The sequence below is a fragment of the Panicum virgatum genome, chromosome 6K (assembly GCF_016808335.1).
Source record: "Panicum virgatum strain AP13 chromosome 6K, P.virgatum_v5, whole genome shotgun sequence".
Lineage (NCBI taxonomy): Eukaryota > Viridiplantae > Streptophyta > Magnoliopsida > Poales > Poaceae > Panicum > Panicum virgatum.
The window spans coordinates 11,431,517-11,456,738 of NC_053141.1; the positions used below are offsets into that span (position 1 = coordinate 11,431,517).

At 42.3% G+C, this 25,222-nt stretch overlaps 1 protein-coding gene and 1 long non-coding RNA gene across 2 annotated transcripts; both read right to left on the reverse strand.

Moving 5' to 3' along the window:
* Positions 1-14,149: 14,149 nt before the first annotated feature.
* LOC120711738 lies at positions 14,150-17,955 on the reverse strand. Its single transcript, XM_039997364.1, has 4 exons — positions 17,801-17,955; positions 16,069-17,600; positions 14,829-14,984; positions 14,150-14,736 (listed from the first exon to the last, which is right to left on the reverse strand). The coding sequence occupies exons 2-4, from the start codon at positions 17,581-17,583 to the stop codon at positions 14,467-14,469; spliced, it is 1,941 nt and encodes a 646-aa protein (XP_039853298.1). The 5' UTR covers positions 17,584-17,600; positions 17,801-17,955; the 3' UTR covers positions 14,150-14,466.
* A 1,403-nt stretch (positions 17,956-19,358) lies between these two features.
* LOC120711739 lies at positions 19,359-19,888 on the reverse strand. The gene is made up of 2 exons (XR_005690462.1): positions 19,663-19,888; positions 19,359-19,574 (listed from the first exon to the last, which is right to left on the reverse strand). It is a non-coding gene; the product is annotated as an uncharacterized LOC120711739 (long non-coding RNA).
* Positions 19,889-25,222: the final 5,334 nt, after the last annotated feature.

Below are 25,222 nucleotides of genomic sequence, written 5' to 3' on the forward strand. Positions count from 1 at the left end.
GCACGACACCCAAGCATACCCGTCTCATCCAGTAGATCGAAAGCATACTTCCGCTGTGAGAGCACTATCCCTCTAGGAGATCTCACTACCTCAATTCCCAAAAAATATCGAAGCTGTCCCAGATCTTTAATTTCAAATTCCCTTCTCAAGTTCGCCTTCAATCGTACCATTTTCAAAGTATCATATCCAGTGATAACAATATCATCAACATAGACGGCTAGGATAGTTATGTGATTTTTAGAACATAGATAGAACAGGGTATGATCTCCATTACACTGTTTATATCCCATAGCCAGTATTGCACGTTTAAACCTATCAAACCACACTCTTGGCGATTGTTTTAGTCCATATAAAGATTTTTTCAATCTTAGCACCTTACCTTCTGTTTCAGTAGTAGTGAATCTAGGTGGAATCTCCATATAAACCTCCTCTTTAAGATCACCATGAAGGAATGCATTTTTAACATCTAATTGATATAATGGCCAATCAAAGTTAGCAGCACAGGAAATCAAAGTCCTCACGATACTCATCTTTGCAACCGGTGCAAACGTCTCATCATAGTCAATCCCATATGTTTGGCTATACCCTTTTGCTACCAGCCTTGCCTTATATCTCTCTACTTTCCCTTCAGGGTTTTGTTTCACAGTATATACCCATTTACAATCAACCACCTTCTTTCCAGGAGGAGAAGGTACAAGCTCCCATGTGTTATTCTTCTCAAGTGCCGCCAACTCTTCAAGCATTGCCTCTTTTCATTTTGGATCTTCCTTTGCTTCTTTCAAATTTTTTGGGACATGTACGGATTGCAGGGTTGTCACAAATGCCCGATACTCTGATGGTAAGGACTCATATGACACATAATTACTTTCCTCACTACTATGTTCATTTTCATAATTATCTTCAAAGCCATATCTCACTGGAGGTTTACTTGCAGTGCTCCTTGCTTCTCTTCTTAGAGCAATAGGCAAGTCATTCAAGCGATCCGTTATCTCTCCCCTTGACTCAGATAGTTGGTCATTCTCATTTTCACCCAAATGAGCTTGGTCACTTTCAACCTCTTCAACAACAGTGGTGGGATGTATGAGATTTTCTCTCCTTCTTCTTGTATATACTCGTAGATTCCTCTCTGTAGGAGGTTGTTGTACACTCCATTCCTGTATAGTGTCGTTCACTTTAACTGAACTGGGATTAAACCAACCACAATTCTCTTCTCATTTGCTTTAATCTCAATTCTAGGCTCAATTTGCTCACTATCTTCTAATCCATTTGGAGGGTCTAAATCAATGAACAGAGAACTTAAATCAGTCTTTTCACCATAGAAAGGAATTGATTCCCTGAAGGTTACTGTCAGACCTGGGGCAGCAGGACCGCTCACCAGGACGGAATATTCTAGAGAAGGGAGTAGTACATGGTTACGACCTACCTCTTTTGTATCTACCCGAATAGGAGTAGAACTAGTCGACGGTCTCGGGAACTAGCCGAACCCCTCGGACTAGAATCCTAACAGAACTCGACTAGGACTTCCATGTAACCCTGCTCCCCCAGATCATATAAGGGCGAGTAGGGACCCCTCCAGAAGAGGGAACAATACCAGAGGGAATACAAACCAACACACAGGACGTAGGGTATTACGCTCAGGCGGCCCGAACCTGGCTAAATCCTTGTGTTCTTTGCACCATCGCATTCTGATCTCGATGAGTCCCTACTCATAACCACTCTCCTCGGGATACCCCTCGGAGAACCCGACGGTAAAACACCGACAGTTACATCCATACTTATAAACATATGGTGCTCAGATGGGCTCCAACACTTATACCCTTTTTGTCCAGATGAATACCCCACAAAAATACACTTGATAGCTTGAGAATCCAGCTTTCCAACCCCTGGTCTATGATCTCTAACAAAGCATGTGCATCCGAAGACTTTAGGTAGAACCAAGAACTCATTTTTCCCAAATAACATCTCACAAGGAGATTTCATACCAAGTACCCTTGATGGCATATGGTTTATCAAGTGAACAGTAGTCAAGACTGCCTCACTCCAAAGAAATTTAGGCACATTTATTGTATGCATAAGTGAACGAGTTACCTCCAAAAGATGCATATTCTTCCTTTTAGCCACACCATTTTGTGATGGAGTATCGGTGCACGAAGTCTGATGTAGAATTCCTTCTCTCAAAAGGATACTCTGAAATTCCTTATTCACATATTCAGTTCCATTATCACTTCAGATAATTTGAATAGAAGTGCCAAACTGATTTTTCACATAAGCATAGAAAGCCTTAAAACATTCAAGTACCTCACTTTTATGCTTCATTAAATACACCCATGTCATACGAGAATAGCAATCAATAAAGGTAACAAGATATTTTGCCCCACTTATAGCAATGACTGGGGAACTCCACACATCTGAATGGATTAATATAAAAGGTGATAAACTTCTTAAACCCCTGCTAACATATGAGCTTCTAGTGTGCTTCCCGTACTCACATGCATCGCACATTAAAGTACTCTTATTCACCTTAGACATTTCATGAGGAAACATTTTGCTCATGATATCAAAAGATATATGTCCCAGACGACAATGCAACAACATCACCTTAGCTTCATCCTCACTAGCTGATAGAGCAAAATAGACTTCTTCTCTTGTCTTGCTTCTATCAAGATTTCAGAGCCCATCATGCCAAGTTTCAACTCCAAGATTTCTTCCCGTCCTCCTTTCCTGAATTAAACAATTTTCACGATCAAGAAGCACCCGACAGTCCATTTGATCAATTAATGAACTTATTGAAATAAGATTCACAGAAAAAGATGGAACATGTAATACTGATGATAAGGTAATAGATGGTGTGCATTGAACTGTTCCAATGCCTCTAATAGAACGAGGGGTTCCATCTGCAGTTTTAATTGTCCCCTTATAAGAATGTGAGTACGGTGTATAAGATGTAAATTCATTTAGTTTACCCGTGACGTGCCTTGATGCACCTGAATCCAATATCCAATCAGATGTGTGGTTTTGGTTGAATGAATCTGAGTCTGAGTGAACTGCATCAGCGATAGAGTTACTCGAGGATGTTGTTTCTTGATTGTTCAATTGAGAATCCTTCCTGATTTCCTTCCACCTTCTGAACTCATCTAACTCATTTGGCGAAATTGTAACTAATTCTGCATCACACCCATCTGACACTGCATGATTAGCTCTAAAGCTTACTCTTCCACCATGACTAGCACCTCCTCGGCTAGTAACACCTCTCTGCATACCTCTGCCTCGACCCCTACCACGATTTGGTTTGAGTGGCTGACTGCAATCACAAATCAAATGCCCCTTTTCACCACAATTATAACAAATTCTGGTCTCTTGGGACCCTGCTACCATGTAAGCTAGACTTGGTGAATTTAAAGTGTTACCCTTTATCACCTTGAGTCTTGTCTCCTCCTGTGCCATAGCAGCAATAGCTTCTTCAAGACTAGGGAGATTAGCTTGATGGAATAATGCAGCACGTCTTCCTTCAAATTCTGGATTTACCCCCTCAAAAACTGAAGAATCCTTTTTTTTCTCTACCCACTTCTTCACCCAAGCCAAACATTCTGGGTGAGGTAATTCAATAGGATCATAATGATCTAAGTCAGCCCACAGTCCCTTCAGTTCTGCAACATAATCCATCAAAGTTCGCTCCCCCTATTTCAGATATTGTATCTTATCATCTGTATCTGCTAACAACATCACATTCCCAACACCTGAATACATGCTTGCAAGAGCCTTCCATATCTTCGAGGCGGAAGTGATAGTGTCAACAAAACCAGCAATTGTTGAGGTCACAGAATTGAATAACCAAGTAACCACTAAAGCATTAGTGGCATTCCAATTCTTCCTGTTGACGCAAAAATCAACACACTAGAATCCGAGGGTAAGTGTTCGCCAAGCTTCGGAAAGTAGACTAAGCGTGCCAGTCAATCTGACATGTTGACTGATAAAGAGACAGAATAATCATTAAATTCGAGGGTGTATCGGCTAGAGTTCCGAATATCCCTCACAGGCCATGTCGGCAGGCGATTGCCGATACAGAAGACGACAAAATCGGCTCAGTCAGCCGATTTGAAATAGACGATCGACTAGGTCAGCCGATGCGTGCAGGGAGCATTGTAAAGGCTACGAATGTATAACCTAAACAACGCTATCAGACAATCACCTGGAATAGATCTAATCGGCTATATGATGTTTTTGAATAAAATAATACGATAAGCGGCCGATCAAACGTATTCCAAGATGGATAGATATCGATAAAAGCTAAAAAAACAGGTAAAACCTATAGAACTAGCATGTATCGATAAATTGTGAATTCATCTAGATGAGACGACAGCGATACGCCCGGAAGTCAAAGCCTAAATATCATTCGATAACTTTTGAATAGATCTGAATGAAACAACAATAATGCGCCTGGAAGCTAAAGCTCAGATTTACTCAGTAAACGAAAACTTACCAGCAGAACAATCGCTCGAATGTGAGACATCTTTGATCAACTTGAAAGAACTCGTCGAAAAGAAAAGAAAAGTGGCGAAGTAGCCGAAAAGTAAATTACAGGTAAAAAGTAGAGTTTGTTGATTGATCGTGTGATAAACCTTTTACAATGGACAGGAGTACATATTTATAATATGAACTAACTTGACTGACAAGCAAAATCTAAATTAAAAGGAAATACTAAGATAAATGGACCCTAATTTCCCTTACGTAGAGTCCTTGCTAATTAAGCTTCCTTCCGATTTCTCCAAAAAAAAATCCATCTTGATTGGCTTCTCTATGGACACACCACCGGCCTTCAGGTTGCGCATTATCACGCCCACCAATCATGCACGTGCACCACATATCCAACCTTGCCACGTCTCTAAAATAATATGTCTTTGATTGAACGTGTACAAAACTCAGTTTGCATGTAGGTCCTTCACCTGGTTGCGCACGCAAGCTTCTCTCTTTTAGATTATCTTTCTTTATTTTGATCAGCTCCGCCTCCATGTGACTAGCCATGTGCTGCCCTCTAATATCAGGTGGAATCCATACAAGACAATAACTCTCCACATGTGTGCATGTTTCTGGCTCTATCGGCAGCTGCCAATGCATATCGACTTCCACATTGATGCTCTATCGGCAGCTGCCAATGCATATCGACTTCCACATTGATACTCTATCTAAATATGCCAACGGCCGATTGCTTCAAAATTCAGAGTACGTCGAATTTACCAAAATTCGGTATCAACACAAGTCCCCCAGTTTTGGAGTATGAAGCCTTCATGCTTCGAAACTCTATAAATCCAATGCCTCAATCTGCTTGATCACTTCATGAACTTGAGGCCTCAGCTTTTCTGATACTGTTCTTTCATAGCCGATGCCTTTATCAATTTTCAAAACCAACTTGAAGAATCAAATCAACCACACTCTCCCTGCTAAATAACTTGGCTCTTTTGAAAGATTTTTAAAATCAAAATAAAACTTTGCTCCTCAAATGACTCTCTCAGATCGCTCAATGTGTATGATTCCTAACCAAAGCACTGAATCGCCTCTCTCCTCCCTATTTCTAGTAAGGCTTTTTGTGGAGCTCAGGGTAGGGAATGAAAAGAAGCATACATATCTTGCATATATTGCAAAGTTAAAAACCGGACCCAATAGAGAAAACAGATCATACAATCAGATCAAGATGTGCATGTGTGTGGAATTTTTTTTTGATGGAACTCACACCCCTTTCTGCATGACTCTACCTCTTATTTTGAGATATGGACTATCTTTCTTTTTCTTTTCTTTTTTTAATGCTTCTGGGCACGAATATTTTTTCTTCTTTTGCATAGCCCATATTTTTCACAATATGAAGAGTCATGTCAAAGCGATGGAGTATTCTTGTGTGGATAGGAGGCATGTTTTTTTTGCGTAACTTCCAATGTAGAAGCCAACATGAGTATACATGGAGTGTACCTGATCTTGATCTTAAAAGTATGAAACGAATCTCACAAGGGTCGCAAACAATTTGACAAAGCTCAATGCAAAACAAAGTATGAAACGAATCTCACAAGGGTCGCAAACAATTTGACAAAGCTCAATGCAAAACAAGCAGCATATGTGTAAGATTTTCAAAGATGTCAACATGCATATGGCTCTGGTAGAAATTTATCATGCCATCGAGGAGCTAAGCTATTTTTATTTTTCGCAAAATAAAATTCCCAAGTAATTTTGCAGTAAGAAGTAAGGTTTCTCTGATCATACCAGTATTGGTAGTGGAGCGTAGGAACATAATTTTGTGATTGTCAATCCTTGCTGTTGAGTAATCATCGGCTGTATATTTGTATTCACCATGCCTGCATGTCTTCTCGAGTCGGTCGATCTGGATCATGAGCAGCATGCTTGGCCGGGTAGCAGGTGTCAATCCAGCAGATAATCTCATTGGGTGCCTTCGATGCGTCCAAGTCATATTTCCCTTTTGCTATTTACCCATCGGCTCCATCAGAGAAATGACGATCGGCTATTCTTCAGAAAATCCAATTATTCATCTGCATCGGCTAACATACTTTTCACCTTGCCTTTTTTTAAAAAGTACATCACGTACATGTAACCTTCTTTTGACTTCCAGCATTTGACATGCATTTGTAACTTAATTAACTCCCCAAAAATAAAAGCCGCTGGAGGTTCCTTTAACAGTAGCCGATGAGATTATCCAACAACTGTTGTGTTCTGCATATTTCTCATCGGCTTTCCATATTCAAAACTGATGATCTGACAGCTCTACCTCTGTTTGCCTCTGTAGTCTGTCTTCTCGCATGTAAGTCATTTATTATTTCTCCAACCATATGACACATGTATGTATATGTTCAGGATGCACACAAACACTCTGCTAGCTTGTATTGCTTCTTCTTTGTTCTTGCTGTTGGCTATGATGACGAAATCGGCTCTCTCGTCAAGATATTGATAATTTGTTGAAATCAATTCCTGTGTCAGAGCTGATGCACGCTGAGCAGGACCGCTGAGCCCACAACACTGGATCGGCAACACTCTTCCAGTATCGGCGTCTCCGTAACATCGCCAATAATGCTGTCACCACTGTCGTCACATATCCGGAGCAGCGCGCCGATTTGGTCGCCGAATATCTTGACGATGTGGGTCACCCCATGGCCTGTGGTGTTCCCATCGTCTCGAAATAATCTTCTAGTCATCCAGCGGTCTTGTGTACTAATGAGGTCGTGATGGATAGTGACCCTGATACTCTTCAGTTGTTGCGGGCGAAGTGATCGGCACAGTTGTGAAGAGGCATCGTGTACCTCAGACCGATCAGTATGGCATCATTTTCTTCCATGAGGTCTTCGATAGTTCGTGGATATCTCATTCATCCGGCACCCGTTCATCAGAAAACCGTCATCGTGGCTTGACGCGCTTGCCGTAGTGGCAGAGCTTGCGCTGTCGTCAGCGCCGAAGAGCACAAGGAGTTGATTGGCAATCGGCGGCGTACGACCCGGCCAGCGCGCATTTGATGTTAGCGCTAGTGGGAATCATGACAGATGACGATGAAGAACTGCAAATGTGGTGAGAATGCTGTTGACACTGCTCCGCAGCAAGCCCTTGGTTCAAATGTCTCCTTGGCTATTTAAAATATTCCATCTCATCTGATATGAACCACCAAGCCGATAATACTCGAGTTATGCATATATAACTCAGTTGTCATCTTCGGTGGCCACTAAGAATCGGTCTGCCCCATAAACAATTATGCCAGCTGGTGATAGAAATATGGTCACTTAATCTTTCATGTTTTCTGAAACCAGCGGCTCAACTGGCTTTTGATGATAACACCAGCATCAATCAGCCGATGCTCTCAAAATTCGACGGACTAACGCTTAGCCGATTCAAACATCTCCCCAGCTTTCAATATTATAACTTGCTCCCATTGGCTAATACAAAAATTGGACTATCGACTGTATATCATCAACCAAGGAACAATATTATATACCTTTTGTTGCCGATCAATTTTCTACAGCTGAAAACAAGGCAGCCGATGAAATAATCCAACAACTACATCAGCTATTCTTGTTATGGGCATCAGAAACTAAAACAGCTGATCTGTCCCTTTCTTCCATCGGCTCAACTCCACCACTAGTGACTGACAGGCACATCCGTGAATAGTACGGTCCAAAACAATCAGCCGATAGCACAATTATGCATGTACACCTCAGATGTGCAGTAATCTTCCAAATATTATTCATATTGCCGATACTTCTTATACGGGCCACACCATAATATTAGGACCACCGGCTGACCATAATATTAAAATCTATCGACCGGGTTGGCTGGCCATCGACTGCATCAAATGCGTTTGCTGAGCATCGGCTCCACCATAATAGAATCATCGGCGGCTGAACATTGGCTACTCGTATTTCCACCAGCCAATGCTTCTTCTGTAGCAGTCATAAGAAACGCAAAATCCTCTGCATCTGAGATACAGCACAAGATATCTGCCTCACACATGTCCCCAGCAATTTCTCGTGCATGAAAGAACCGCCACTAGCCAGCTTGCTTGTTTTCTGAGCGTTGCCGACTACTTTTTCCTGTGCGACTGTGGCGGACAAGGCAAGTCTCAAATTCCAGTACATGTCGCTGCCAGTTGACATATTCATATTTACGATGATAACACCAATGTGGCTGTATCGTGCTGCCCTTTCATCCATTGATTAATTCCCTGTCTCCTTGACAGCCTGCTATTTATGAGTAATTGATTGGTCCCTTAATAATCAGCTGCTCACATGGTAAAGCAAAAGTCTGTGCCGATAGAGCAACGTCTTGCCAGCCGATAAAACCAAACAATTTCCCAGGAACCAACTAATGATGACCGAAAATGCAGTAACATTACCATATCATAAACTCAATATCAAATACCCCCACGTACGTCATATGGTAGTATTCACTGCACCTTCCCCAACCAGCATCTTGGCCATCAAGGAAAAAATCCCAACACCATAGTATATTCACATATATCGGCTCCAAACCTTCAACTGATCGGGACATAGTAATGAGCCGATATACCATCAGCCTCTCTTTGCCAATAAAGTAATATATCGGCTTCAATACCCAGGTCATAGCAAATCCTTCTTGCCGCTCCATCATCTGAATAAATATTCCTTTATATACCACTTTGTATTCATCCCGGACGACTCCATCGGCTATCGACGACGTCAACAATCTGAACTCTGAAGAGCGTGTTTGCCGATCTGATTAAACAAATGAAATCACATGTAACTCCTCCGTAATTAGCTCGGCATAAAACCCATCTGAGTAACATGTAGCCGATAGACCAATCTTCATCGGCTTTCGATGTCAACATGATTATGTTCCACCATGGAGCCGATAGATGTATCAACTATCCTGTAGCTATCGGCACACCATTCCTGAATGTCAGACATCAGAGAGCATGAGGCAGTCCCTTTTTTATTATCATTATTTTTAAGACATCTTCATCGGCTATACAAAGTAGCATGTAAAAAGAAGAAGAAGCCCATGAATATACTCTGTCTGCCCATGCAACAATATTTTACTCTTTTCTTGCCATTGGACCAATATTCATTTAATATTATATCTAATCTCCAGATCGGCAATCCCATATGCACTTCCTAGCCGATCAATCTTCATCGGTTATGGTATTTAATGCAGTTGCAACTCTATCCACCTGGATCCCACGAAAAATAAACTCCAAGCAGCCGATATCCCTGGATAATATTTCTAGGAGGTGGTCAATAATTATTCTAAGAAACCATCTTCTTCCCTGCCTCTGCAACCTCCATCCATCCATCGACTACTTCTGGCTGGAATAATAAAGTATTGGCCACTCTTGGCAAATGGCCATCAAGCATATCAATTTTCATTAATTCAAACCTCAGTTCTTCTTTGACGTTTGGGCATGAAGTCAGCTTTATATTCTTTACCCATTCAGTCAAGCTGATTTTGGCCTCTTCCTTTGACGTTTGGGCATGAAGTCAGCTTTATATTCTTTACCCATTCAGTCAAGCTGATTTTGGCCTCTTCCTTCTTAATAGCTGGAGCTTCTTCTTCGTGAGGCTTTTCAGAACTATGTTCTTCTCCACATTGGTCTCCGTCTTTGGATCTGCTAACCGAATTTTGTACTTTATAATCCATATCTCCTGATTTATCAGTCATTCGGGAATTCAACTTTTCAGACTCAACACATTTATTTTCATTGTCCACTTTGGCCATGCAGGATGGAAACAAATCTTTGTTGACCTTCATCTGCTGTACAAACTCCTCCCATTGAGTTTTTTCTTGCCTAATAGCCGATTGGATCTGATGACGAATTGATGGCTGAACGACTATCTGCCAGGTCGTGGGTGGCTGAACTACCTCGTGCAACTGACATTCCATGGGCTGAAGAACTGATGCTTGCGGCCAACAACTACCTAACCGTTGTTGTTGATGACTCATCGGCTGTAGCTGCTGGACCGCTGACCATGGTTGCTGATAAGCTATCGGCTGTGGAGCCGATGCATAATAAAGATAGCCGCATGTCTGATATAGCTGAGCCGGTGTTTGATGCTGAACTATTGGCTGTTGTAGATGTTGAACTGTTAACAATGGTTGCTGACAGGCCATCGGCTGCGGAGCCGATGCATAATATTGACAACCGCCTGTCTGAGCCGATGTTTGATGCTGATAAACCATCGGCTATGAGGTGTGATAATCAAACTGATGAACAATTTTATCAGTATCCACACGTTTGACTGTATTATTCGTCGTGCTCACCAGATTGTTAGTCCAATTGATCATTGCTTGTTTCATAGCTTGCTCAAAAAATTCCGTTGGAAAACTCATGATATCGTCGGGTCCCACCGGGCACGCCAAAAGATGTGTTGATGCAAAAATCAACACACTGGAATCCGAGGGCAAGTATTCGCCAAGCTTCGGAAAGTAGACCAAGCGTGCCAGTCAATCTGATCTATTGATTGATAAGGAGACAGAATAATCATTAAATTCGAGGGTGTATCGGCTGGAGTTCCGAATATCCCTCATAGGCCGTATTGGCAGGCGATTGCCGATACAGAAAACAACAAAATCGGCTCAGTCAGCCGATTTGAAATAGACGATTGGCTAGGTCAGCCGATGCGCGCAGGGAGCAGTGTAAAGGCTACGAATGTGTAACCTAAACAACGTTATCAGACAATCACCTGGAATAGATCTAATCGGCTATATGATGTTTTTGAATAAAATAATACGATAAGCGGCCGATCAAACGTATTTCAAGATGGATCGATATCGATAAAAGATGAAACAACAGGTAAAACTTATAGAACTAGCATGTATCGATAAATTGTGAATTAATTTAGACGAGACGACATCGATACTCCCGAAAGTCAAAACCTAAATATAATTCGATAACTTTTGAATAGATCTGAACGAAGCAACAGCAATGCGCCCGGAAGCTAAAGCTCAGATTTACTCAGTAAACGAAAACTTACCAGCAGATCAAGTCGCTCGAATGTGAGACGTCCTTGATCAACTTGAAAGAACTCATCGAAAAGAAAAGAAAAGTGGCGAAGTCACCAAAAAATAAATTGCAGGTAAAAAATAGAGTTTGTTGATTGATCGTGTGATAAACTTTTTATAATGGACGGGGGTACATATTTATAACATGACCTAACTTGCCTGACAAGTAAAATCTAAATTAAAAGAAAATACTAAGATAAATGGACCCTAATTTCCTTTACGTAGAGTCCTTGCTAATTAAGCTTCCTTCCGATTTCTCCAAAAAAAAATCCATCTTGATTGGCTTCTCTATGGACACACCACCGGCCATCAGGTTGTGCATTATCATGCTGTAGCGAAAATGGCATCTCATGCCATATTTCAATATAATATTTTGGTGATTGATATAGACAACACAACACTTGGACTAACATGATTGTTAAAATGATCGTTCTCAGGCTTTTAGGTTCAAGTGATGACAAAGAGAAGATAGGCGTAGCTAGGCCCAAAGGGCCGCACCTACGGTGGTTCCGCTTGTGAGAGTGAAGCCTACCACACTTGAAGAACACCTCCAACCATCATAGAGCTTCATTGTAAATCATATAGGCTTAAGCACACTTGTGAGAGTGCTTAGTGCTTGGTTAGGCTTAGCTCTTGAGAGAGTAAGCTTGAGTGAAAGCCTTGCTGCGGCAAGCATCTTGTGTATTCATCATGTGACCCTTCGACTTGGTGTGAAGCGGCAACGACACTTTGTGCGGGGAAGGAGACCCCTCTTGGTGAGAAGCTCCAATAGTGAAGACGGTGTCGTTGGTGACACTTCAAGAGAGACGGTGGTGGTGGGCTTGTCTTGGTGACTTGGGGTCACTTAGCCTTTACTTGCCGGGAGCCTTGGTGGCGAACACAAGACGGTGATCAAGCGAAGAGACTTGGCATCACACTTGTTCTTGTTGGACAAGTGGCCGTGGACGTAGGGAGGGACTTGGTGTCCTAACCGAACCACGTTAAATCGTGTGTCTTGGTGTTTTCACGGGAGTTTGCATATTCTCTCTCTTACCTCTTTACTTACCGTATTATGTTTCCGCATTTACTCTATCTTGCGTGCCTTTAATTTCCTAGTTAGTTTGATTAGGATTGGTTAGGTTGCAAGTCTTTTAGGGGTAAGTAGAGAGTAGCATAGATAAATCTTAATCATAAGTAGCATGTGTATGACGTGTTAGGTTTATCTTATACAAATAGATTGAGTCATATGATAGAAAGCGATTAGCGACCCTATTCACTCCCTCCCTCTCTAGGATCGGACACCCCGGTGATCCTTACACACGCCCACCAATCATGCACGTGCACCACATATCCAACCTTGCTATGTCTCTAAAATAATATGCCTTTGATTGAACGTGTACAAAACTCAGTTTGTATGTAGGTTCTTCACCTGGTTGCGCAAGCAAGCTTCTCTCCTTTAGATTATCTTTCTTTATTTTGATCAGCTCCGCCTCCACGTGACTAGCCATGTGCTGCCCTCTAATCATCTGAAAAGTCAGAAACATCATTGATGTACTCATCACTGGAACATATTTACTACTACTCCGGGCATATGTACTGTTGTTGTCGTCGTCATCATCATCACTGGTTCGAGCAAATCCATCATCATCATCCTCTTAGTGCGTCTCAAACTCGTAAGTCGGTAATATAGGAAATAAAGAGTCATCAAGCATGATGCTACCTGTGACCAACGCCCCACAGTTCTTGAACAGAGGAACCCACATCTTTGGTGTGATGCATCGCACTGACACAAGGTTTGGAGCATCGACCAGCAAGTTATTGGTGAAAGCACACTTGACCATGGTGAGCTTCTTCAAAGAAACGGATGCAATCTCGTGGCCCTCAACCAAGCAGTTCTTGACCTCCAGTTTCTCCAAAGGAGGGCACTGAGATGAGAGGTGCCTGGTGAAGCTATCAAACACAACGGCATAGGACGCACGTGCGCACCGCGTCCCACGCCTTCATGAACGACATGACGTGGTACAGGAGCGCGTCGGGCAGCGCGCTGAGGCGGTCGGCGGCGAGGTCGGCCCCTGCTGCTCCATCTCCACCTCCCCCCGAGTGTCCGCAGGACGAGATGCTTCCCCAGGCCGATTGACCTTACGGGGCATTCCGTCGAACAGGTGGCCTGCGCTGGAGAAGGACGAGGCGGGCAGCCAGGCTTCGAGAGGGGATTTCGCAGGGAGAGCCCAGATTACAAAGGGGATGGAGCACTTACGAGAATTTAGCAGGGATCTTTCAGCGCAGTAGGCGGCGGCAGGGAGAGAGCGGTGTCACAGCTCACAATCGTTATAGTTAATTTCACAAATTACAAAATGCATACTCAGTAGTTGGTACTACAGCTGCACTTATATTGTAAAATTTAACAGCTCAATTGTTGATGCAAATCTGCAGGTTTTAGAAAGTATAAATAAATTTGCAGTGCAATGTACTCATGGAAATATTGATTTTTCTATTTCAGATTGCGTCAAAATACATTCCTGGAAAAGAGCATAAATCTTTACCAAGGGGAAAGAGAGAACAAGTATAATGAGAAACTGTCGAGTAGAAAATGGAAAACAGCACACTGTGCTCATGGGCATCAAAGCCCAACTCATCACACAGATACAGCTAGAATCACGAACAGTATGTATCCTTTGGTCCTCAGCAGAGGACATCTGAAGCTTTTGTTCCAAGTTCACTATACATTCTGAATTTTTTATCAAGCATTTCCATACAACCAAATGGACACATGTACAGTTTTACCTATACTGATGCTGACGCACCAACGGGAAATGCATCCAAGTTCTGCCACATTTTTGCTCAGAATTCAATACAAACTGAGCAATTCACTAAGACAGTGAGATAACAACAAGTTGCCTCAACTAATCGTCTTCTTCAACACAATCGCCGTATGACATCAGTGTAGCCTCATCAGCTGGGTCTTCCTCAGTTACCTGCTTTCATCCACTTTGCTTCTCTTCTGTTAGCTTCGCTTTGCGCCTTGCGCTTCGCCTGAGAGCTTGTGCCTCCAACACATCCAGAGCAGGCGGACCGACGGACAAAAATCTTGTTATCGGGTATGTTATTCTCACTGAAGAATTCTGCCAATGTGTGGACCATTACATCATGCTTACAGCAGGTGATGCGCACCATCTTCAGGTTGGTGCACTCGAATGAACTTGCCCTTGGATTGAAATCCACTCTGCTGTTATAGGCCTAATGCAAAGAAAAAATAATGAACTTGCTTTAGGCATTGATGATGTGCTTAAAACACTCAGAATTCGTTGAGCATGTAAATTTTTACATACCATGTCAAGCTGGAGAAAAAGGTTCTCTAAGTTTGGCGAGTGCCCTAGCATGGCTGCTAAAACATCAAATCCAGGAGTTATACACCATTCACCAAGGGTCAGAGTCTTCAGGTTTTTGAAGTCAGTGCATGATTTCAACTCCCTCGTCAGCAGCACCTGCACATTGTAAACAATTGCATTGTCCATTGTATTAGAAACATTCAATCATCCAATGTGATTTTCCTACCACAACCACCAGCTAAATGAATTACAACACTACACTTTATATGACAGTACTTCAACGTAGGATAATTAAAAAGGCACAGTATTGCAATCATCACAGATACCAAATTGCTGGATGGATAGTTACAAACCCTTTATAGCACTTAGTTCACCCATAGCAACTAACATTCCATAATGGCAACATATTATTCTCTTGATATGACGGATAGTTATGTTGTGATACTTTTGTTTTACCTCAAGTGAATTTTGCAATGTTTAATAGATTTTGCCTTTACACTGCTGAAGTAACAATTATGCTAGCCTGATGCTATATCATGAAAATGAAAAAAGCATCTTCTGAGTTCTGACCACACAAAACAACAAAAAGAATTCTGTGGTGCTTATATTTTAGGATACCAAACTGTACGTTAGGATCTAAGTTCAGTAACTGTAATGATTGAAAAATTTTCTTGACATTGAACAGGTGTGTTATTAGATTGTTCAGTAGGATAGGAAACATAGTAGCAATTGAATAGGATGAGTGATACTGAAACGAGTAGAAGGCGTTAAAGAAGAGAAGAAACTTGTTGTTGTAGCTAGATGTATTCACATAAACTGCACAGATCCAATAGCCCACTGAATTATCAGTAGGGAACTTCTTAACATTTCCATTATAAAACTGCAATAAGGACTTAATGAAAGGATTCTAATTGATTGGAGACCAATACATTATTTTAGACCTGCAAGGTTACCATTGTTCCAAACTTCTGAACTGAGGCATATTTACTTAATCATTTAATCACCGTCTTAACTCTTCAACAACAACAACATAGCCTTTTTTCTCACATGTTTAATCACCGTCTTAACTCTTAAACATCCAAAATTTATTGTAAATAAATTTGTCACAAGAGAATGATCTAATTACTCTCTTAGATATTTCCTATGCATAGCCATCACTAAGTGTTGAGAAAATAAACATCCACAGGCCACAAAAGCACATAAAAAGAGCATGAGTATCAGCATGGTGAGTGAACTGTACCTCTCCTGGATGAGCTAACAGGTGCATTGTTTTAACATGTGAGAGGCTCAAAAGCATAGCAACACCACCAAAATTACCAGAAACATTTCTCTCATTATTTCCATAACTTTCCACAGGTTCACCCGCACGGGTTTTATGACCATAAATCAAATACTTGTATGCTTTATGTATATGCTCCCTTGAAATCTCACCATAGCCCACAATACGGTCATCCTCCTCCTCATCACTAGGTGCAGACCGATCAGAATCATAGTAATTACTATTATCATCAGATTCGTTGTGCTTGTTATCACCAGAGTCATTAGCAGAATCATCATTGCTGTTATCATCTGAGTCATCTTTCTCCTGTAGCCATTGGCAATCTGGAAGCAAGCAATTGTCATAAAGAATAATGGTCGCTGTGACTAGGAATTCCATTTTCTGGGTCAGAGGAAAATGCTGAAAAGGTTCAATGCAGCACAGCAAGACCAGGTTCGGCGCATCTATCCTGAATCCAATAGCGAATTTGCAGCTGATCATGGTCAGATACTTCAGCGAGGTGGACCATATCCTCTCGCCCACAACCGAACAATCACTAAGCTCTAGCTGTTCCAAAGAAGTGCATCTAGAACAGAGCAGTGTGAGGGTGGTGTCGTCCATCTTGACACGGGAGAGCTTCAAGATCCTAAGGTTGCAAAAACCAAGGCTGGAGCACTCAGGGTACTTACGCCGCGGTGCCAGTTGCTTGATATTGGATGCTGCTGCCAGTTGCTTGATATTGGATGCTGCTAGCAACCCCAAGTTCTGAATCCACGGAACAAATCCAAAATTTCTGCTGAACTGCAGCGCGACAAGGTTCGGAGCATAGACAGAGAGTTGCTTCATGACGTAGCACCTGATCATGGTCAAACGCTCCAGCAAGATCGGCTGAATCGTCGTCTCGTGCGGTATGAGGCAATTCCTGAGCTCCAGTTCTTTCAAACAGGCGCACCTAGAGCAGAGCTGCGTGAGGGTGGTGCCATCCAGCCGGACATGGGTAAGCTTCAAGATCCTGAGGCGAGTCTTGACGAACTCATCGCCATCAACGATGAAGCTCGTGTACTTCGGCGACGGGTTCACGAGGTGGTGCTCCCCGGAGAGCTCGATCTCCTCCGCGCCGTGCCTGACGGCGTAGGCGATCCAGAAGTTGGCGTTGCCGTCGGGAGCCTCGTGGCTCCAGCAGAGGCGGAGCGAGTCCAACGGCGCCATCGGCCGCCGCCGGAGCAGCAGGTTCTTGACGAACGTGGCGAACGCCTCCGGCGGCTGGAGCATGTCGTCGGCTTCGGCGCCGGCGCAGCCGCACGGGTGGCGGATGTCGAGGCGGCTCGCGGAGGCCCACAGGTTGCGCCAGCGCCTGGAGAGCGCGCACGTGCGCACCGCCTCCCACGCCTTGAGGTGCGACAGGACCCGGAGGAGGACCCGGTCGGGGAGGCCGCCGAGGCGGTCGCCGGCGCCGCCTCCGGCCGCCCCCTGCGCCGCTGCGCCCTCAGGGGGCATTCCGTCGAACGGGATGCCTGCACAGACACGGCGGCGGGGATGAGCACCTCAGGGATCAGCAAGAAACAAGAACCGCGGAGCGGGCAAGAAACCAAGAGAGGCGAGCGGCTCGTGGCGCCGGGTCGAAGCAAGATTTCGCATCCAAGAACAAGAAGAAGAGGCCGCAAGAGAATCTCGCAGGCGATGCGGCGGTCGAGCGGAAGAACCAAGAACTAACCGAGAGGTCGATGGGTCTCGCCGCTGATCGATCGAGGGGCGGAGCGGGTTCTTGCTGCCTCGAGCGGGGCGAAGCTTCTGCTCTCGTTTACGTTGGGGAAGGGAGGGAAAGGAAAATTAATCCCCAAAAATTGGAGGACGGGTGGTTGCTTGGGCCGGCAAGCGGCGGGCCTTTATATGAACGATGGATGACAAGGGAAGGGATGGGAGCTTTCCACAAAACTTTGTTTTTGAAGAAATTTTCCACAAAACTTTGTTTTTGAAGAAATTTTCCACAAAACTTTGAGAGAGCAACTAATTGCTAGCAAAGAGGGGGTCGATGCAGTTTGGACACTTCTCAGGCTGTTCAGGAACAATTCATTTATGCGCGCTTGTTACAATTATTTTAGAAAGGTCATGTTATAACCACAAAATTAAATTGGATGTTTTCAGGTGACCGTTTAGATGATACTCAATAGTTATAGAGGCACACCAAACATAACCGGGGGTTATGTTCTTGCGTCGTTGCATCTTTCAGGGGCAAACTCAAATAAAATATCTTATTTAGTTAGATTAAAAATGTTTTGGCATGTGAGAAAACTTCTCATGAACATTGGTCATCCAGAAATGCACTCGGATATATAATATTATTGTAAGTGTACGTAGCAAGTATTTTTCTCCGTTCCAAATTGTAGATTGTTTGAACTTATATCAACTTTTTTACAATGGTTGGGGGCAAAATGGATGGCTCACGAGTCTAGATCCGACGGTTGAGAATTGATAAGCATCAAGAGGCACAAAAAGAGAGGCACCTATAGGCATCGGATACATACTTAATAGTGAGCCCATAAGCACCCTATGCCTATTAAATTGGTAAGCCCAACTTTTAAAAAATAATTGCGTTCGAAATTATTTTATTTAATCAAGGGTAAGATAGTAAATTGATATAAGTTGGAATAATGTTTGGAGTAGTATAGTTGAAGGAGATGATTTAGTGGACTATATTCTCTTGATAAATTGGGTTTCGATTTGTCCTTCATCCAGCCGGTGGCACTTTCCCCAGTCGGTGGCTCGTGTTGGCTCGTTCGTTTCCCCGATCGGTGGCGAGGATGACCCCAGCGAGCATGGTCGCCATGCCCAGGAGCGTTCCGGTGGCAATGGCCGCGATCCCGGTGTCAGCGCGCTCCGGGGAGCGGAGGAACGCCGCCTGGCCCGCGCTCAGGCCCGCGGCAGGGACGAGCAGCCGGATGCCGTGCCTTTGCAGAACGAACCGATCGAAAGCATAAGCGCAAGCGCATCGATCCACCAATGGTCAAGATCATCACTAGCACCAAGGAGCAAACGATCGATGTGATGATCCCACGTCCCAGATAGGGTTGGCAACGGGCACAAACCCGCTGGGTTTTGCCAACCCAAACCCGTGCCCGTGAATATAAAACCCGCCCGTTAAGAAACCCGTGACCCGTCATGGGCACAGGTTTTTGCCCAAACCCGTGCCCGCTCGGGTCACGGGCGACCCGCGGGTCGCCCGAGCCCGACAACAGTAGGTTGACCAACCTATGGCAGCAGCAACCAGTACGTACAAATCACAAGCCATATGCCCATATATTATCAACGGCAAGCAAAAGAGAGCAGCATGCAAGCAGTATTACAAATCTACAAGTTCATTACAAATTACAATTGATAAATCACATTTCAATCAAAAGGAGGGAGGGCCATCAATAGTTCCTTGCACTTGCACCTACGGCTCTTGATTTGTTACTTGCTTCTTCTTGATCCACTTAAATTGCAAGCTCCTGCATATGCAACATTGCAACATATTAGCTCCCAGATCGAGAGTGAGAGAGAGGGGGGGGGGGCGGCTTAAGCGCAGACTGGACCTACCAGCACACCACCGCAGCTGAGGGCTGGCTACCGAGCGGCACCAAGAGGCGATGAGGGGCGGAGGGCTGGCTGCCGTGCGGCGTCGTGACTCGCGAGGCCGAGTCCAGCTGTGCACCAGCAGTGCGGGCAGCGGGCGCGCTCGCAGCCGCGCGGACTTGCGGCTCCTGGTCGCAGCTGATGTGCCGGCGGCGCTGCAAGGGGCTGGAGCGTCCGGCTGCTGGGGTGGGGAAAATGATTAGGTTTAGGTTTGGAGTGGATGTGATCTTTTATACTATCAATATTGGGCCGGGCTACTTGGGCCGTTTTGGGCCAGAATAAAGGCTAATTTGATTTGTGAACCGGGTAAAAAAACCCATGGGTTTACGGGTTCGGGTTCTACATTCCCAAACTCAGACCCGCAAACCCGATGGGTCTGACCTTTTACCCATTAGCAGACCCGCGGGTCGAGATATTGACCCAAACCCGTACCCTAATGGAGCAAAAATCCATCGGGTTTCGGGTTTCGGGTACCCGTTGCCAACCCTAGTCCCAGATTGTCATAGCATGAGGGAGACAACGGTGATCCAAGGTGTATATACGAATGTGTACCAGTGGACGGCAGCGGAGCCCCCCAGCTTGTCCATGAAGCTCGTGAATGAGAACGATCCGGGCCTCGAGTTCGCCGGCGCCTCGATGCTCCCGGACGATGAGGTGGTCAGCGGGGAAGACCGAGCCAAGGGAATCGAAGGAAGTCACAGCTCGCGATCGATCAAGACCGGTCGTGCGTGCGGAGCTGTTCGGCGTGTACGTCCGGGCTGGCCGGCACGGTGGGGGCTCGAGAGCAGAGCGGCGGCGGGGAGGCGGTGTCCCGCGTCCGTGGGCTTTGGGCGAGGATGTGTGGTGGGGCTGTGGTTGATCCGATTACCGCAGTACCCTTCGTCAATTAAATTTAATTAGAACTACTAATTTAGATAAGCATCCATAGGCATTAAAAAGCATCCACAACCACCGTAAAAGAGCTCTTTCTATATACATAGCATTTGCTATGCACCTACGACTTATAGTCTCGCAACGGAGGGAGTAGATACAAAGGTGAAGTCTCGTTTAGGGGCCACTAGTGGGTGAGCGTTCGCTGTGGCAAGCTAGCAGCAAACGAATGTTAGAAACATCTACCAACGTGTGCATACATATAAGCTAGCAGTGCACGTGTTTTTTTCTTCCCTATTCCCTTGTCTGGCTTCTTTATTTATTTTTTTACTTTATTTTACATGATACTTTGAAGTTAGCTCAGAAGTGATCTTGGTGCATATCTTTTCACCTTTCGGGACAGCGGATAAGGTGGGTAGTACACGGGCTGTGGAATTGCTTTGACATCTATATCGAAGTAAAAATATCATAGAGAAAATATCCTTCTCATCCACATAACTAAATAAAAAAACCCGATGAACAAAAATAAAAAACACTTTGCAATCGTATATAATATTAAATACTTTATACATATTAAAATCCTATCTATCTGAAATTCAAAATTTACTTTGAAATCGTATATTTAGAACTTTGTAGTGGGTATATGGAACTTTAAACTTTTGTATTTCCAAACTTCACACATCAAATTTGGGAACTTTCTACTAGCGTGTGCACATTATAAACATTATACTCTCAAATCCAAACCATTGTGCTGCTAATAGAATCTTTGAAATTATTTATAGAGAACCTTTTAATTTGGTGCAACATTCAAAAAATTTTGAAAACATATATCAAAACTTCCTACTCCTATATCTGAAACTTATTACTAGCATATATCGAACATTGTACTCCTAAATGCAAAAATTTAATTCAAACCTTGCGCTCTAAAAAAATAAAAAACTTTGTAATAACATGTTTTCAAACTTTCTACATCGGAGTCCCCAACTTTGCAATTCTAAAATTTTATACACTAAACCAAGAACTCTATACAAAAAAATCTATGGTACTAGATACAAAACTTTATACATGGATATTTGAAAACTATAATTCAAACCTTGCACACAAAATTCAAAAAACTTTCTACTAACATATTTTCAAACATTCTACACCGGAGTCCACATCTTTATAAAATACAAAAACACTAAAATCAAGAACTTTGTACAATTTATACTAGCATTCAAAACTTTATGCTCAATGGGTTCAAAACTTCATAAGCACGTGTTAGAGACTTTTAAGTAAAATTTTATCTGAGGAAAATTTTAAATTTCATATAAATAAATGTGTGCATTCCAATCTTTTAAGTAAACGTCTAAAATCTTTGAGATTGGATGTGAAAAACTTTCAAATGATATATTTAAAACTTCTGACAAAGTCCAGCTTTCAACATCATTTGAAAAAACTTTACATTCAAAATTTGGTAACTTTGCACTTTGAATTTAGAAACTTTGAAGACACTAGTTAAAAAAAATTCAAAACTAACTCCAAAATTTGCATTTTAATAAATTCTAGAGTTTCTGATGGCATCTTTCAGAATATTTCAAGGATAAAGAACTTTGTAATTCTTATCTTTGACTCTGAATTTATGAACTTTGTACTAAAATATTTAAAATTTCTACTATCATATTATAAACTTAGACATCTCGGTTCCAAAATTTTTAGTTTCAAACTTTTCAATCACAGCTGTAGAAAAATTTATACTAGCACACATTTCAAAACTTTATCCTCCGTGGGTCCAAAACTTTATAAGCAAATGTTAGAAACTTTTAAGTAAATTTTATATGAGGGGTAAATCTGAAACTTCTTACATATTGGTTTGAGTACCTATATACATAATTACAAACCTAACTCTAAAATCATAAATATGTAAAACTATAAGTCCATAGACTTGGAAAATATATATTCAGAGCATTTTGACTCAATACAAAAAAAACTTGTGTTATTAGCACAAAAATATAAGTGATTTTTATCCAAATTTATGAACTTTCTGTAAGCACATTATAAACTTTGTACACGTAGATTTGAAACTTTGCAATTTCAAAACTTTACACTCCTGCATCTAAGAATTATGTACTAGCATTTTACAAACTTTGTACTCCTATATACAAAACTTTATAAAGCATATAGTAAAAACTTTAACTATTTTCTCTTTCAATGAATGAGAAACTTTGTACATTTCAAACTTTTAAGTAAACATATAAAATCTTTAAGATTGGATATGAAAAAGTTTCAGACGATATATTCAAAACTTTTGACATGTCCAGCTTTCAACATCATGTGAAAAACTTTGCATTCAAAATTTGGTAACTTTGCCCCTCCTAAGCCCCCTCCATTTTTGGGACCAAATAATGAAGAAGAAAGGGAGACGAAGAAGAAGAGAAGTGGAGAAAAAAGAAGAGAATGGAGAGTGAACCCCCTCTTGATTTAGTTGCTGAATTCGCTCATGGCTGCAGGAAACTAGCACATTTCGAACTTTGTGCTCCGTAAGTCCAAAACTTTTATAAGCACATGTTAGAAACTTTTAACTAAATTGGAAACTTCACACATATTGGTTAGATACTTATCTACATATCTAACTTTAAAATCATAAATATATAAATTATAAGTCTGTAAACTTGGAAAAACATATATTGAGAGCATTTTGACTCCATACACAAAAGAACATATACACAGAGCTTGTGGTATTAGAAATCTGAGATATGTGTGCATACAGAAGCTCAATGGAGACATCCCAACTTATAAAAAAAATGTACCGTTGGCGTCTTGCTCATGTCGCAGAAAAAATCAAAATGAATAAAAAATAAAAAGATGATAAATGAGAGGACATAAAAGAGTCCACGTGGTTTCAACTAGAGCTGGCTCGCCATTCGCTGCTACAGTTGCCAACGAACACCCATGTTCCATAAAGACATCTGTTCACGGGAGGAACATAATCAGCTAAAGCACAAGTATTAAGACTAGCATGTCTGTTCGTTGCTATATGCTAGCAGCGCTCGCGCGCCAACTAAGAAAATCGGTCTCGTTTACTAAGGTGTGCAAGCACAAGAATCATCTTCCACATGCAGGAAGTCTACGATGTTTACAAAGCCGTCAGGGCACAAAGCTTGGGAGCCGGTGTCAGTGCTCGTGCCTGCGCAGATTGTGGAGCAGGAGAGCCATGGCGAGGAATAGAGGGAAGCTGTGGAATTGGAGGCTGTAATACTAATCCAAGGCATCAGTCAGGTGCAAGTAGTTCAGAAACCATACGTGATAGAATGTTGCTTCGATGCAGTTAACTCCATTTTTCGGAGGATTATTATAACAGATTTGATCTCCAATCAAATCAAAGACGATAAGTTTCGTTGAAAATGAAACAACTGAATTGGAAACAGAGCAAAGGTAGCCTAACTAAATAAAAAATAAATAAAAAAGCCCTGCAACATTATACTGGTTGATTTCAAGGAATGATAAACCTGGCAGGAACAATTGTTTATTCCCAGAGCAAGCTACATTCTGCACTGTTGGTAGGAAGTACCTGCAGAATTTAGTCTACCAATTGTTAAAAGCATGGGACACAACCAAGCACTGGAGCAGGACATCTACCAATTGTTACAATTATTTTTGAAGGGTCATGTTATAACCACAAAATTAAATTGTATATTTTCAGGTGACCGTTTAGATGATACTCAATAGTTATAGAGGCACATCAAACATAACCCCCTTTTTTTGGTGGACTTGGAGGCCGTAATACTAATCCATGGCATCAGTCAGGTGCAAAGGAGTTCAGAAACTTAACCATACTTAATAGAATGTTGCTTCGATGTAGTTAGGCTCTGTTTAGTTCCCAAATATTTTTCTACAGCACTCGTCACATCGAATCTTTGAATATATGCATAGAGTATTAAATGCAGTTGGAAAAAATAATTAATTACACAATTTAACTGTAAATGACAAGATGAATTTTTAAGCCTAATTAATCCATGATTAAATATTAATTGCCAAATAATAATGAAAGTGCAACAGTTCCAAAACTCCATTTTCGGGAGGGTCGTTATAACAGATTTGCAATCAAAGATGATAAGTTTCGTTGAAACAACTGAATTGGAAACAGATTAAAGGTAGCCTAATTAAATAAAAAATGGATAAAAAGGCTTGATCGAAGCAATTACAATCATTTGTAAAAGAGCTCTTCTCATGTAGGTTAACTAAGGACTAAAGAGCAAAGCCCCGTTAAAGTCACTTAGGGTTCGAAATAATTTCCTCAATACAAAATTAAAGAATATCAAATTAAAAACTTTAATTTGAGTGGCCACACGCACATACCCCAATTTAATTACATAGCCGACCTAACTTGTGAACTGACTCATCCAACGCAGCAGCGCTTGCATACGGCGGCGAAGATCGTGTCTTCCCTGCATGTAGTTGGACGACGCCAGCCGACAAGTCGAACGATGCGGCCGGTCTACCACAGAGATCTTTATTAGCAGATTTGTCTTGCGTGTTGACATCTTGATCAGCGTCTTGAGTTATACATGTTGAGAGAGCCTCACCATATTATCAGCTTCGTCCGATCATTACGACAGCTCTAGAATAACTAGCGTCATTAAAAGAGAGTTGACAAGTTTGTTTTCTTCTCAAA

Coding starts and splice junctions, on each gene's coding strand:
- LOC120711738 (XM_039997364.1), bottom strand. CDS start 17,583: ATGCCCCCTGAGGGCGCAGCGGCGCAGGGGGCGGCCGGAGGCGGCGCC. Junction 14,985..16,068: donor TGTTAGCTCATCCAGGAGAG/GTACAGTTCACT, acceptor TACAATGTGCAG/GTGCTGCTGACGAGGGAGTT. Junction 14,737..14,828: donor TTTTTCTCCAGCTTGACATG/GTATGTAAAAAT, acceptor TCTTTGCATTAG/GCCTATAACAGCAGAGTGGA.